Source organism: Callorhinchus milii, unplaced genomic scaffold (genome assembly GCF_018977255.1).
Source record: "Callorhinchus milii isolate IMCB2004 unplaced genomic scaffold, IMCB_Cmil_1.0 Scaffold139, whole genome shotgun sequence".
NCBI classification, from domain to species: Eukaryota; Metazoa; Chordata; class Chondrichthyes; order Chimaeriformes; family Callorhinchidae; genus Callorhinchus; species Callorhinchus milii.
The window spans coordinates 38,821-54,797 of NW_024704880.1; the positions used below are offsets into that span (position 1 = coordinate 38,821).

The 15,977-nt window shown below is 52.4% G+C and overlaps 1 protein-coding gene across 1 annotated transcript in view; it reads left to right on the top strand.

The window, feature by feature from the left end:
- Window positions 1-7,565: 7,565 nt before the first annotated feature.
- The window catches only part of LOC103190888 (inositol-trisphosphate 3-kinase C), a 28,841-nt gene continuing 20,429 nt past the window's right edge, over window positions 7,566-15,977 (top strand). The window contains exon 1 of the mRNA XM_042345880.1: window positions 7,566-8,216. Coding sequence (XP_042201814.1) covers window positions 7,566-8,216 — 651 coding nt within the window. The remainder of the gene's footprint in view (window positions 8,217-15,977) is intronic.

The window sequence follows — 15,977 nt, forward strand, 5'->3', positions numbered from 1 at the left end:
GACCAGATCAGTGGATTATTATCATCAGGGTGTGGGCGGAGCCAAGCGCTCGCTCGATTGATTGACAGTCGACGTCGGGCGGGGGGGCGGGACTGCGCGCTGAGGTCAGGACGACGGTGGGCGGGGGCCGAGTGATGGGACACGCCCAGTCGCGAGCCGTTGGCGGGAGGGCGGGGCGCGAGCCGTCAGTTGGCGGTTGGAGACGGCCGAGGCGACTGAGGCGGCGGCGGCCCTTCTGGAAGACTCTGTGCTGCCTCGAGAGGGATGAGAGTGCGCGGGAGGAGGCGGAGGAGAAGGAGGCCTCACGCGGCGGGAGTTTGATGAAGAGCCCGGAGAGCGCGACCCCTCAGGCGGCCGAGGAGCCGGACCGAGAAGGCCAGAGCCTGGGCGACATGACCGGCAACCTGCGGCTCAAGGAGGACCAGCAGCGGCAGCAGCAGGAGGAGGAGGAGGAGGGAGGGGGGGACTGCTCGACCTACCCGGAGCTCCGCGGCTCGGTGAGGAGTACAGACGGCGGCGGGCTGTGCCTCCTGCTGCGCGGCCGAGAGGGAGACGACGCGAGCGGGCGCCGGCGAGCGCTGCGCTTGGAGGACCAGCGCTCGGAGGACTGGGGGTTGGAGGACCACCGTTGGAGGACGTGCGGGGATCAGAGGTCAACCGTTTGGAGGACCAGGGCTTAGAAACCACCGCTTGGAGGACCGGGACTTAGAAGACCACCGTATGGAGGACCGGGGCTCGAAGAACCATCTTTTGGTGGAACGGGGTTCGGGGGTCCACCGTTTGGAGGTCCAAGGATCAAAGGACCACTGCTTGGACCACCGGGGCTCAGGGGACCACCCGTTGGAGGACCGGAGCTCGGCAGACCCTCGCTTGGGCCGGGGCTCGCTGGTCCACCGCTTGGAGGACCGGGGCTCGGGGGTCCACCAATTGGAGGACCAGGGATCAAAGAATGACCCGTTGGAAGATCGGGGCTTTGGGGAGCGGGGCTCGGCGGACCCTCACTTGGAGGCCCGGAGTTTGGGGGACCACCGCTTGGAGGACCAGCGGCCGAAGCGGTGCACGGCGGTGATCACACTGAGGCACCACATGCCCCCCATCCCTCAGCTGATAGTGACTCAGGATGAGTCGCTTCTCGGACCGCGAGGCCTGCCCAGCGAGCAGCCGCAGGAGGAGGAATCACCATCGTCCGACAGCGGCTTCGGCGGCTCCCCAGCATCCTCGCTGCTGCTCCGCAAGCTCTCCAACTCCTCGTCCGTCTCCTCCTCGGCCGGTCTCTCCTCATCCTTCGACGAGTCTGAGGACGATTTCAGCCCCTGCAGCGACGCCGAGTCCCACCAGCCGCAGCACCTGAGCCTGGAGGATGCCTCGGGGGTGAGTTTGCCACTGGCTCCGGGTGTTAAGATTCTCTCTTAACTGTCGCTTGGGCACCATTGTCTCATTATTTTTTTAAATGTAAGAGCTGGTTCAACTCTAGCATACACTCTGGGGTCCTGTGCCTACTACCCACTGGAAGTAAATTTAGTCGGGGTGTATCCCTCCGGGGTGAGGGGGAGGAAGGAAAGTGAGAGCGTGCGGGCGCTTAACCAGCTAAACTGGATGCCAACTGTATATTGTGGATTGCATCTCCCCCACTGACAACAAGTGAGCTGCTCAGGAATCTCGATGATGTATGTCTCGCTCCAAGGGGAAAGTGTTCAGTGTTGAGTTATCAGTAGCAGCGAATTAGGCGTGTGTGCAAATAAATGCTGCCCTTAATATTGGCACCACGATGACTTAAGTGGGAATGACATGTTGAGGCACGGTTGAGTTAGCAGAAATTCACTGTTGAGTTATCTTTTGTAACTTAAGTCAATAATTAGTGACCAATCTGTCAGTCTGGACAAGCCCGGACTGAGCCAGCACACCAGATATTCAAACCCTTACACGCTGCTCTTCTTAGATCTCCCGCCATGTCAACAAGCTCACCATATCCTGCTCATCCACATATTTCCCCGCTTCTTGTCCCGACGTGCGTATTTTGGCTGCAATACGTAGTACCTTGGGACATCTTTCCGAAGTGCTATACTATTCTCACTGCAAGCCAAAGCCCTAACTAACTGGTAGGGTGGTCCTTGCTGGACAAATAGCGTGAAAGCTTGCCAGACAGCAATATCAGTGGCAAACTGTGCGTGATTTTAGCTGGTTAGACTCCAGCAGTTACCCCAACGCACACTCTGGGCTCCCCCAAGCCTTTGCTCTTTCCATCCTGCGCCTAAGAATTAGGTAAGGAGGGGGCATCCCTCAAGGGAAAAGATAGGGCACATTCTACTGTAACATTCTGCTGTATTTCAGCATGTAGGTGGGATTCATGCAATTCTCAAGACCTTCCTCTTTGACAGGGCCTCCGATTATCTTCCCCCTCCCCCAGCTTTGGAATACTCATTACGTGGGAACCTTATAATGTAATGTAACTGAGGATCTCAGTCAATTGTCCCAGTGTTGGCTTATGTCATAGGCAGCTCACAATTAAATTGTTTAAGTTGCTTAGTGGCAATTTAATGATGGTGGCACAGCCCTTCTGTGGGCCTGTGAGACCTATAGGCCAAAGAATCTGTCAGCTAATCAGATTTCCCATTTCCCATTGGAATCAAAAATCTTCTGATCTGATGAGTTGGCATAGAGCGCAGGACAGACACAGATAAAGTGTTGGTCAGGGCTGATGGGGGTGGGGGAGTTTGGGCTTCCATGACTGGTCAAAACAGCTATTTCTGGAGTTCAACTGGCTAAAATAGTTCAAGCTGACACTCCAATCCAGTGCTGGAGAGGTGTTGCATTGTTGGAGGTGCCGTCCTTCGGATGAGATGTTAACCCGAGGTCTTGTCTGCCTGTTCAGGTGAACTTTAAAGGCAGTGTTCGAAAAGAGAAGGGAGTTTCTCTTTTTCTCTCTCTCTCTCTCTCTCTTGCTCCCAGTGTTCTGGCCATCAATTCCCCCAAATAAAATTGGTCACTCACTCCATGACTGTTTATGGGTCACTGCTGTAGGTAAATTGGCTGGCACGTTTTGTCCACAAAATAGTCACTCAACTTTTTCAGTAATTTCTGTGAAGCGCTTTGAGGCATTTCAATGACATGATAATGTGTTGTATGAAATGCAATGCAAGCATTAAAATCAGTTGCCTGTCTGAACCAGAGGCAAGAGTGTCACTGTTGAGCCAAACTTAATGAATCCTATGGCTAGTGTAATTTCCTCCATTGAGCCACAGAACTTTACCAGCCAATAACAAATGTTCCATGCCAGTCAATCATCTTTGGGATGGTCTGGGGCATTCCAGTGGTGGATCTTTTGGTCACTGTCTTTTGTCTTTCTTTGCATCTCCCTCCTAATAACAAATATCTTAGTGTTTAGAGCACTCGCTTCTCAAGAGAGAGGACCTGAGTTTGTTTCCCGGCAGAGCGAAACATTGAGCAAGTTTACTTACTTACCCCACACGCATCTGTTTACCTAGGAGCTCAGTTGTTAGTCGATTAGCGGATCGCTTTCCGGGCGGTAATAATCCCTTCAAAAAGAAATCTGGTCATTCAATCCACAACTGTTTGTGGGACACTGCTGTGCACAAAAGTACACAGACACTCCACTTTACAGTTTGTTCCGTGACGCGCTTTGAGACGTCTCACCGATGTGATTTGAGACCTGACCCAGGTCATGTGTGTGTGTGTGTGCGTAGAAAGTTTAGAATGCTTGGAAGAACCAGGCAACTTTGGATATAAGGTTCCCAAAACTTTCCACCGCGTTGGAAGACTAATCCACACAGATTTAATTGCTGTCAACATCTCCATTATTGTAGCATGTGGCTACCAGGATGGCGGAAGCCGAACTAGATGGATCTTGGTCTTTTTTCGTTTTTAGCAATTCCTATGTTCCTACGTTTGGGTGACAGATGGCATGTTGCGGCAAGGAGTGTTGTGGAAGTGCTTTGCTTTCAGTCACGATGACCCGAAACTCTGTCACTCTCTCCCTCAATCCCTTTGGCTTGTCCCCTCCCCTCTCACTTTCGAATCCCAACTAAAGACTTTCTTTTTGGGGGGCTGGGCCCCCGAGGCTGAGGCTCAGGCCGCGAGGCCCCTGGTGGTCCTGGTCGCCTCCCTCCCGCGCGCTAACGCTCCGCCTTCCCCCCCTTTCCCCTCGGTGTCTGTGGCGGCTCCCGCCCGCCGACGGCGCTCGGCAGTTTCCGTCAGGCGCTCGGGGCTTTCCGGAGAGAGCGAGGCCTTCCTCAACCCCCCCCCCCACTCCCGCCGGCTTCGGCAATCTCCGGCAGAGGACTCGGAGGCTTCAGTCGGACGCTCGGGGAGAGAGCACTCGGCGACCTGGGCTGTTTCCGGCGAGGGCTCGGCTGTTTCCGGCGAGGGCTCGGCTGTTTCCGGCGAGGGCTCGGCTGTTTCCGGCGAGGGCTCGGCTGTTTCCGGCGAGGGCTCGGCTGTTTCCGGCGAGGGCTCGGCGTCCTGAGCCGTTTTCCCGAAGCGGGACTCTCGGCCGTTCTTGCGAAGAGGGCGTCGGCTCCGAACCCGCCGCTCGGCGGCTCAGCGGCTGTGTCGGACGTCTCAGGCGCTCGGTGATTTCCGGAGAGGACTCGGCTATTTCCGTCAAGCGACTCGGGTGGGAGGGGGAGAGGAGGCTCCCTGTGCTGCTCCCAGGCCCCGGGCCTCGAGTAACGGCCTCAACACTCCGCCGTCCTTCCCGCCCTGAGGGCCGACGGCTTTTTTACCGAGTCCGAGTCTCTTCGCTCCTCTCTCTCTCTCTCTCTCCCGCTCCGTGGCCGCCTCACGAGCCGCTCTCGCTGCAGCAGGCCGCGGCCTAGCCGCTGCCACCGACCCCGCCGCTCGGCTCGGCTCCCCCCCTCCCTCGGCCCCGGCAGCGCCTCAGGCTCCGGGAGGACGTGTCCCGCCGCTCGCTTCCCGTCACCATGGCGACCCGAGCGGCGGCTTAAAGCGGCGATGTCCCGCCCACCACCACCACCCAACCCCCCCCCCCCTCCGCATTATTGGTCCCACGACCATAATTCAGCACCGGTTAATGATAATTCCGAATTCATTCCAATCGACATCATATAATTATTTATGATTAATTAATGAACTACATACACCTGGTTAAGTGCTCCGAGACGCCATCATTTATATAGCACCGTGAAGGGCGCTATGTATATATAATAATAATAATAATCCTTGCATTTGATATAGCGCTTTTCACGTCGGGAGGACGACCCAAAGCGCTTCACAGAACACACTGTAAAGTGAATTGACTGTATATTTGTGGGCGAACGCGCAGCCAATTGCGCACAGCAATGTCCCACAAACAGTCGTAGATTGAAAATGACCAATTTATTATTGTTTTTGGTTTTGGAGGATTATTATTAGGCTCTGTGTGGAGTAAGGAAACTTGCCCGAGGTTTCGCCCTCTGCCTGGAATTGCACTCAGGTCTCTCACTTGCAAAGCGAGTGCTCTAACCACTGAGCTACAGGACTCCACAAATGAGCTGCGGGATATTTTACAGCTCTCTAACCCATTCCCTGTTTTCTCTCTCTCTCTCTCTCTTCCCATCGTGGCTGTGCTGATGCTCGCGCTGCTCCGCTGGAGCTCTCTCCTCGCATTGCAAATCGCTGCTCTCCGATCCACCAACCAATCGACTTAACAAACGGGTTCCTTCCGACAGAGGCGTGTGGTGGGGTAAGGAAACTCGCCCAAGGTTCCTCTTGCTTGCAAGGCGAGTGCGAGTGTGTATTGGTGTGGGTGGGAGGGGGGTGTATCAGTGTGTGTGGAGGGGGTGTATCAGTGTGGGGGGTGTGTATTAGTGTGGGAGGAGTGTATTAGTGTGTGTGTGGGGGGTGTGTATCAATGTGGTGGGGAGGGGGTTATCAGTGTAGGTGGGTGTGTGTGGGGGGGTGTATCAGTGGGTGTGTGTGAGGGTATCAGTGTGTGGGTGTGTGTGGGGGTCAGTGTGGGGGGGATCAGTGTGTGTGTGGGGGGATCAGTGTGTGTGGGGGGGGGGGGTAGTGTGGTGGGGGGTAGGTGTGGGGGGTGGGGGGATCAGTGTGTGTGGGGGGATCAGTGTGTTGGTGGGGGGTGGGGGGGGATCAGTGTGTGTGTGGGGGGTGTAGGAGGGGGTGTGTGTACAGCTTTAATTGCTCACGGTATTCGGGGGGTGGAAAGGGTTAAACGCAGCGTCGTCGACACAGACGTCACGGTAATCGGTGACGTCACATCTGGGCCCGGCCCCGCCCCCTCCCCCGCCGCCGCCGCCAAAATAAAAAGAAGAAACCGGCGAATAAACCGGGACAGGCGGCCCCGATGCAGAGTCCGCTCGGTGCACGAGGTGCAATGCAGCCGTGGGCAGCCTCGCGGCCCCGCCGCCGGGGTTTCGCGCGCGTCCGCGGGCGCCAAACGCCAATTTAAAAACCCCGAACAAAGACGAGGGACGAGGCCCCGGTGACGAGGAGCGCTACAATGTTTCGCCACACAAAGGTGGTGCGGTTCTCCGCCCCTCCCCCTTCCCCCCCTCTCTCACCGCCCCTTCACTCACAGCGTCCGATCGCTCCGCCTCGAGAGAAAGAGTTCCTTCTCTCGGTTGACTTTGGCTTCAACGTCACACAGAGGTTTCCCCCTCCAGAGAAAGGGGGGAACTCCCGAAGACTCAACCCGTGTCCTGGGGGTCTCCCTCTCGCCCGCCGGGGGGGGACCCCCGGGTGGCCCTCGCGCTGGCGTACCCCGCCTCGCGCCCCCACCCCCCACCCCACCCCCCACCCACCACCACGACGCCGGAGGAGAAATAAAAATTAAATAAAATAAAAACCCAACTTTTTCTTCTTCTTTTTGACCAGATCAGTGGATTATTATCATCAGGGTGTGGGCGGAGCCAAGCGCTCGCTCGATTGATTGACAGTCGACGTCGGGCGGGGGGGCGGGACTGCGCGCTGAGGTCAGGACGTACGGTGGGCGGGGGCCGAGTGATGGGACACGCCCAGTCGCGAGCCGTTGGCGGGAGGGCGGGGCGCGAGCCGTCAGTTGGCGGTTGGAGACGGCCGAGGCGACTGAGGCGGCGGCGGCCCTTCTGGAAGACTCTGTGCTGCCTCGAGAGGGATGAGAGTGCGCGGGAGGAGGCGGAGGAGAAGGAGGCCTCACGCGGCGGGAGTTTGATGAAGAGCCCGGAGAGCGCGACCCCTCAGGCGGCCGAGGAGCCGGACCGAGAAGGCCAGAGCCTGGGCGACATGACCGGCAACCTGCGGCTCAAGGAGGACCAGCAGCGGCAGCAGCAGGAGGAGGAGGAGGAGGGAGGGGGGGACTGCTCGACCTACCCGGAGCTCCGCGGCTCGGTGAGGAGTACAGACGGCGGCGGGCTGTGCCTCCTGCTGCGCGGCCGAGAGGGAGACGACGCGAGCGGGCGCCGGCGAGCGCTGCGCTTGGAGGACCAGCGCTCGGAGGACTGGGGGTTGGAGGACCACCCGTTGGAGGACCGGGGATCAGAGGTCAACCGTTTGGAGGACCAGGGCTTAGAAACCACCGCTTGGAGGACCGGGACTTAGAAGACCACCGTATGGAGGACCGGGGCTCGAAGAACCATCTTTTGGTGGAACGGGGTTCGGGGGTCCACCGTTTGGAGGTCCAAGGATCAAAGGACCACTGCTTGGACCACCGAGGCTCAGGGGACCACCCGTTGGAGGACCGGGGCTCGGCAGACCCTCGCTTGGGCCGGGGCTCGCTGGTCCACCGCTTGGAGGACCGGGGCTCGGGGGTCCACCAATTGGAGGACCAGGGATCAAAGAATGACCCGTTGGAAGATCGGGGCTTTGGGGAGCGGGGCTCGGCGGACCCTCACTTGGAGGCCCGGAGTTTGGGGGACCACCGCTTGGAGGACCAGCGGCCGAAGCGGTGCACGGCGGTGATCACACTGAGGCACCACATGCCCCCCATCCCTCAGCTGATAGTGACTCAGGATGAGTCGCTTCTCGGACCGCGAGGCCTGCCCAGCGAGCAGCCGCAGGAGGAGGAATCACCATCGTCCGACAGCGGCTTCGGCGGCTCCCCAGCATCCTCGCTGCTGCTCCGCAAGCTCTCCAACTCCTCGTCCGTCTCCTCCTCGGCCGGTCTCTCCTCATCCTTCGACGAGTCTGAGGACGATTTCAGCCCCTGCAGCGACGCCGAGTCCCACCAGCCGCAGCACCTGAGCCTGGAGGATGCCTCGGGGGTGAGTTTGCCACTGGCTCCGGGTGTTAAGATTCTCTCTTAACTGTCGCTTGGGCACCATTGTCTCATTATTTTTTTAAATGTAAGAGCTGGTTCAACTCTAGCATACACTCTGGGGTCCTGTGCCTACTACCCACTGGAAGTAAATTTAGTCGGGGTGTATCCCTCCGGGGTGAGGGGGAGGAAGGAAAGTGAGAGCGTGCGGGCGCTTAACCAGCTAAACTGGATGCCAACTGTATATTGTGGATTGCATCTCCCCCACTGACAACAAGTGAGCTGCTCAGGAATCTCGATGATGTATGTCTCGCTCCAAGGGGAAAGTGTTCAGTGTTGAGTTATCAGTAGCAGCGAATTAGGCGTGTGTGCAAATAAATGCTGCCCTTAATATTGGCACCACGATGACTTAAGTGGGAATGACATGTTGAGGCACGGTTGAGTTAGCAGAAATTCACTGTTGAGTTATCTTTTGTAACTTAAGTCAATAATTAGTGACCAATCTGTCAGTCTGGACAAGCCCGGACTGAGCCCAGCACACCAGATATTCAAACCCTTACACGCTGCTCTTCTTAGATCTCCCGCCATGTCAACAAGCTCACCATATCCTGCTCATCCACATATTTCCCCGCTTCTTGTCCCGACGTGCGTATTTTGGCTGCAATACGTAGTACCTTGGGACATCTTTCCGAAGTGCTATATTATTCTCACTGCAAGCCAAAGCCCTAACTAACTGGTTAGGACAAATAGCGTGAAAGCTTGCCAGACAGCAATATCAGTGGCAAACTGTGCGTGATTTTAGCTGGTTAGACTCCAGCAGTTACCCCAACGCACACTCTGGGCTCCCCCCAAGCCTTTGCTCTTTCCATCCTGCGCCTAAGAATTAGGTAAGGAGGGGGCATCCCTCAAGGGAAAAGATAGGGCACATTCTACTGTAACATTCTGCTGTATTTCAGCATGTAGGTGGGATTCATGCAATTCTCAAGACCTTCCTCTTTGACAGGGCCTCCGATTATCTTCCCCCTCCCCCAGCTTTGGAATACTCATTACGTGGGAACCTTATAATGTAATGTAACTGAGGATCTCAGTCAATTGTCCCAGTGTTGGCTTATGTCATAGGCAGCTCACAATTAAATTGTTTAAGTTGCTTAGTGGCAATTTAATGATGGTGGCACAGCCCTTCTGTGGGCCTGTGAGACCTATAGGCCAAAGAATCTGTCAGCTAATCAGATTTCCCATTTCCCATTGGAATCAAAAATCTTCTGATCTGATGAGTTGGCATAGAGCGCAGGACAGACACAGATAAAGTGTTGGTCAGGGCTGATGGGGGTGGGGGAGTTTGGGCTTCCATGACTGGTCAAAACAGCTATTTCTGGAGTTCAACTGGCTAAAATAGTTCAAGCTGACACTCCAATCCAGTGCTGGAGAGGTGTTGCATTGTTGGAGGTGCCGTCCTTCGGATGAGATGTTAACCCAAGGTCTCGTCTGCCTGTTCAGGTGAACTTTAAAGGCAGTGTTCGAAAAGAGAAGGGAGTTTCTCTTTTTCTCTCTCTCTCTCTCTCTCTTGCTCCCAGTGTTCTGGCCATCAATTCCCCCAAATAAAATTGGTCACTCACTCCATGACTGTTTATGGGTCACTGCTGTAGGTAAATTGGCTGGCACGTTTTGTCCACAAAATAGTCACTCAACTTTTTCAGTAATTTCTGTGAAGCGCTTTGAGGCATTTCAATGACATGATAATGTGTTGTATGAAATGCAATGCAAGCATTAAAATCAGTTGCCTGTCTGAACCAGAGGCAAGAGTGTCACTGTTGAGCCAAACTTAATGAATCCTATGGCTAGTGTAATTTCCTCCATTGAGCCACAGAACTTTACCAGCCAATAACAAATGTTCCATGCCAGTCAATCATCTTTGGGATGGTCTGGGGCATTCCAGTGGTGGATCTTTTGGTCACTGTCTTTTGTCTTTCTTTGCATCTCCCTCCTAATAACAAATATCTTAGTGTTTAGAGCACTCGCTTCTCAAGAGAGAGGACCTGAGTTTGTTTCCCGGGCAGAGCGAAACATTGAGCAAGTTTACTTACTTACCCCACACGCATCTGTTTACCTAGGAGCTCAGTTGTTAGTCGATTAGCGGATCGCTTTCCGGGCGGTAATAATCCCTTCAAAAAGAAATCTGGTCATTCAATCCACAACTGTTTGTGGGACACTGCTGTGCACAAAAGTACACAGACACTCCACTTTACAGTTTGTTCCGTGACGCGCTTTGAGACGTCTCACCGATGTGATTTGAGACCTGACCCAGGTCATGTGTGTGTGTGTGTGCGTAGAAAGTTTAGAATGCTTGGAAGAACCAGGCAACTTTGGATATAAGGTTCCCAAAACTTTCCACCGCGTTGGAAGACTAATCCACACAGATTTAATTGCTGTCAACATCTCCATTATTGTAGCATGTGGCTACCAGGATGGCGGAAGCCGAACTAGATGGATCTTGGTCTTTTTTCGTTTTTAGCAATTCCTATGTTCCTACGTTTGGGTGACAGATGGCATGTTGCGGCAAGGAGTGTTGTGGAAGTGCTTTGCTTTCAGTCACGATGACCCGAAACTCTGTCACTCTCTCCCTCAATCCCTTTGGCTTGTCCCCTCCCCTCTCACTTTCGAATCCCAACTAAAGACTTTCTTTTTGTTTGTGCTTATGGTCACCTTCCTCGTTCCCTGGCTCGGGGGTCAGGCTCTGCCATTGTCAAGCGCTCTGGGACACTATCTTGCGTAAAGGGTGCCATGTAAGTACAAGTTGCTGTTGTTGAAGTGGTTCTGTCAACCTGGAGACAGACCTGTGCGGTTCGAGCCCAAATCCTGGTGCTGTACCTGTTTGAACGCAACTTGTTCTACGTGACCTACTTTACTGCACAAACTTACATAAAGACAGGATGTGACTGACTTTATTGTCGCACAGCACTTACTGCCTGTGGCTGACTTTATTTTGTTGTTTGCACATCATTTGCAGTGTTGTTTTTGGTCAAAGTAGCTGACAGTTATTATGTATGAATATAATAATCCTTGCATTTGACACAGCGTCTTATCACGTCTTTGAGACATCTCAAAGTACTTCACAGGCTATACTGTAAATAATAATAATAATAATAATCCTTGCATTTGATATAGCGCTTTTCACGTCGGGAGGACGTCCCAAAGCGCTTCACAGAACACACTGTAAAGTGTAGTGACTGTATTTTGTGGGTGAAACGCGGCATCAATGTTGGAGCAGAGGAGACAAGGGACAAGCAGGAGGCCAGTTATACCCACGCACTCGTCACATCAAGGCTCGATTGTGGAAATTCTCTCCTCATCGGCCTTCCCAACTCTTCCCTTCACAAGCTGCAGATCATCCAAAACTCTGCAGCTCGTGTACTCTCACTCACCAGGCTCCGTGATCCCACCACTCCCACCCTCACCCGACTTCACTGGCTCCCCATCCCTCAGAGGATCGAGTCAAGATCCTCGTCCTCACCTTTAAGGCCATCCTTGGCCTTGTCCCTCCTCCCTCTCTGACCTACTGACTCCCTACCAACCCGCCCGGTTCCTCCGTTCATCGGGCTCCGGCTGCTCCATGTCTCCCACCCGACCCGCCCTACCATCGGTGCCCGGACCTTCAGCCTCTCTGCCCCCACACTCTGGAACTCCATCCCACGGTCCCTTTGCCTCGCTTCCTCGCCTCCTTTAAGGCAGGCCTCAAGATCCTCCTCTTCGATCGTGCCTTCAGTCGCCCTCCCACCTCTCTGCCTTCCCTCACCCCTACACCACCCCTCACCCATACTCGGGTCCTGACCCCCGATGTCCAGAGCCTTGGGATGTCCTCCCGACATGAAAGGTGTTCTATAAATGTTGTTGTTGAGGTGAAACTTTCAGCAAGTTTCCTTACGCCACACGCCTTTGGCGTAATGAATTCCTATGTTGTACGCCACAATTTATTAAATGTCAGAAATTCTCCACTGTCAGCCGATACGTTGAACCTTTGGAACTCTCCCTCAATCCAGTAGATGCCCTATCTCCTCCTTCCCCTCTTTTGGATCATGACTGAAGCACTTCCTCTTTGACTGTGCACCCCACTCCCCTGTGTACAGTATCTATCAGAGCAGATTGTGCACGTACCTCTTTACTACTGCTTTCCTGAGTCACTCTCTCTTATCTTCTATCTGACAGGACAGGACTGCGTCTGTATAGTCTGACTCAAGCGGGTGCGCGGAAGTTTTCTTTTCCTTTTCCCATCCAGTCACCCAGTTCCTTTGTGACTTGACAGAGCGCAGGGACAATGCACACTGAACATGATCCTTCACTGTGGAATGTAGTATCCACTATCGGAAACTGGATGGATGACTCTTCTATCTTTATCTCCCCCCCCCCCCCAACCCTTAAACTAGTTTAACTGCTTTGTTTACGATTTTGATGTGTCAGTGTGCAGACATGAGTACCTGCTCGTTTTGGCTGGTACACCAATACCCTAAGTGTCAAGACGTCTCAAAGCGCTTCACAAAAAAAACACTGTGAATTGAATTGCCTATTTTGTATATTTTGTGGGCGAAATGTGGCAGCCAAGTACGCACAGCAGTGTCCCACCCAACACCCGGGATTAGGTAAGCAGGATGCAGCCCTCCAGGGAGAGAGTACGTATTCCGGGCTTTGGCCCCAGACATGGTGACTGTGCAGAGGTTATTGCGATATCTCCCTGTGTTGTTTCCTGGACTGGTTTGAACATTGCGTCTCCTCTGATGTGTGCCACTGTTCTTTCTGGGTGACACAACTCTCGTGACAGTCAGGATGTATTGTAACACGTGAAACTTAAAGCTCCTCTGAAGTAGAGTAATGTGGATTTCCTTCCCCGCGCCACCCCCCTCCCCATTGAAAAATCCTCGTCATCCATCCATTCTCACTGTGGTTTCCTATGAGACATTTAACAGAAGCCCATCTGCCTGTTGGGGTGGACATTAAACATCCTGCATTACTATTTAGCAAGAGAAAGGAAATTTCCTTACTCCACACGCACAGGAAGTATGGACCCAGTTGTTAGTCGAGTGGTGGATCACTTTCCGGTGGTAATAATCCCTTCAAAAAATAAATAAAATAAATAATAGTCACTCAATCCATGACTGTTTGTGGGACACTGCTGTGTGCAATTGGCTGCCACGTTTCACCCGCAAAATATGCTAAAGCATTTTATGCGTCTCTGATGTGCTAGGGAACTATATTCATAGAATGTTACGGCACAGAAGGAGGCCATTCGGCCCATCGAGTCTGTGCCGGGTCTTTGACAGAGCGTCACTTTCACTAACCCCAATCACCAGCTTTCTCCCCATAACCCTGCAAACCCGTCTTCCCCAGATACCTATCCAGTTCTCTCTAAAAAGCTGTTATCGAATCGGACTTCACTGCCCTTTCGGGCGGATCATTCCAAATTCCAACAACTCGCTGAGTGAAAAAAATTCTTCTAACCTCCTCTCTGCTTCTTTTGGTAGATATCTTAAGACTGTGACCACCTACCAGCGGAAACAGCTTTTCCCTATCTCGCCTGTCAAAACCTTTCATGATCTTGAAGACCTCTATCAGGTCCCCGCGTAACCTTCTCTGCTCTAATGGGAAAAGTCCTAACTTCTCCACTGTCCTCATAGCTAAGGTTCCCTATTCCTGGTATCATTCTCTCCTCTGCACCCTTTCCAGTGCCTTAATGTCCTTCCTGAGGTAAGGTGCCCAGAACTGGACGCAGTACTCCAGCTGAGGCCTAACCAGTGTTTTGTACAGATTAACCTCCCTACTCTTATACTCTGTGCCCCTACTAATAAAGCTCAGTACACCAAATGCCTTTTTTACTGCTCTATCTACCTGCCCCGCTATCTTTAATGATTCGCTTACTTGAACACCCAGATCTCTCTGTACGTTCACCCCCCTTAAGATTGAGCTACCAAGTCTATTTTGCCTCCTATCATTTTTCCTACCTAAGTGTATCACCTCACACTTATCCACATATCCACTTCAAGAATTATTATTGTGATCAAGGCAGTTTCTCTGTCCCAGTGTCCTGGCTGACAATACCCCAGATAAAATTGCTCATTCGCTCCATGGCTATTTATGGTACATTCCTGTGTGCAAATTAGCTGCCACTTTTGCCTACAAAAACACAATCACTGCATTTTACAATAGATCCTTTGAGACATCCTCCCGATGTGAAAGTCCGTAACACGCTGTGAGAAATAACGAGAGAATTCTAAAATGCCTCCTCTCATAGTTCTGCGTGTTTTGAGTGTTTGAGTGCCAGCCTGTAACTGGTAGTTTTGCGAGTGAATCCATTGGTTTTACGTTGGTTAAATGGGCTCAGTGACCTTGCCAGACATAAAAGATGGGCTTAGTCAGTTAAAGCAGTCTTTACACAGTGCTGCAATGTGAACCCAATGCTCCTACCTACGTTGGCAGCTTCTGTCGTGTGTCACAAATGTACTCTTATCTCAGGACTGGCTAGCTTATGTGAGGTGTGTGCGCACTGTAGCAAAGCAATCTTTTGAAGTGCTTTGCGGGGTAGTGTACACTATAATAATAATCCTTGCATTTGATGTGACTTATCACTTTGTTGAGACGTCTCAAAGCACTTCGCAGGATATACTGTAAAGTTGAGAGACCGTGTATCTTGTGAGGGAAACGCAGCGGCCATTTGCACACAACAGTGTCCCACAAACTGTTGTGGATTGAGAGAGCTGTGTGAGCGAGTCTGAAGAGGACACGGAGCAGGCAGGAGTCCGTTGAGCAGGCAAGTCTATGTGGAGATAGCAGGTCAAAGAGGTAGTGAGGAGCAAGGCCATAGAGGGATTTGAAGGCGAGGGCCAGGAATTTTGAACTATATCCTCTGTGGGGAAAGGGAGGCAGGGGAGGGAGGGTGTGAGGCTTAGTGACAGTCATATTGCACTCAACAGTAAATTACATTTGTATAGCGCTTTTCACATCAGGAATAACTACAAAAGAGTTTTAAAAGAGAACTGAACAAATTCCTGGAAATGAAACGGAGTCAGGGTTATTAGATGTGTGGGAAGAAATGTTTGGAAAATTGGATGGGTATTGACACAAGCTGACCATCTACTTCTGCCTGAAACTTGCCTGAAAGAATAAAGAAAACTCGTATTTTTATAGCTCTTTGTTGCATCAAAACATTGATGACATTGAAATAAAATTAGCCATTCACTGTGTGGCTGTTTGTAAGGCATTTGCTCTACACAATTTGTAGAGTCGATTGACAAATTGTTTTCTGGGGGTAATAATCCCTTCAAAAAAAATAATAATTTGGTCACTCAATCAACGGCTGCGTGTGAGACACTGCTGTGTGCAATTGGCTGCTGTATTTTGCCCACAAAACACACAGTCACTACACTTCACAGTGTATCCTGTGAATCGCTATGAGACGTCTCGAAGGTGTGATAACAAATCCAAGGATGATTATTTTTTGCCTACAAAATTGCACATATAATTTATCCCATATCCCGTGAAGGTTAACAACTTGAAAGGCGATTGGAAAAGAGAAGGATGTTTCTAACCCGGCACTGAGATTGACAAGGCTCCCCACCCCCCCCCCCCCCATAAAATTGGTCATTCAACTTTTCGACTTGTGACTGCTGTTGGGTCAGTTCATTGCTCTGTGCTGAGTTTACATAAAAGTGCGGACACTGCATTTAGCAATAATTACTGTCAAGTGCTTCAAGATGTTTTGCTGTGATAAGGCGCCAGCAGA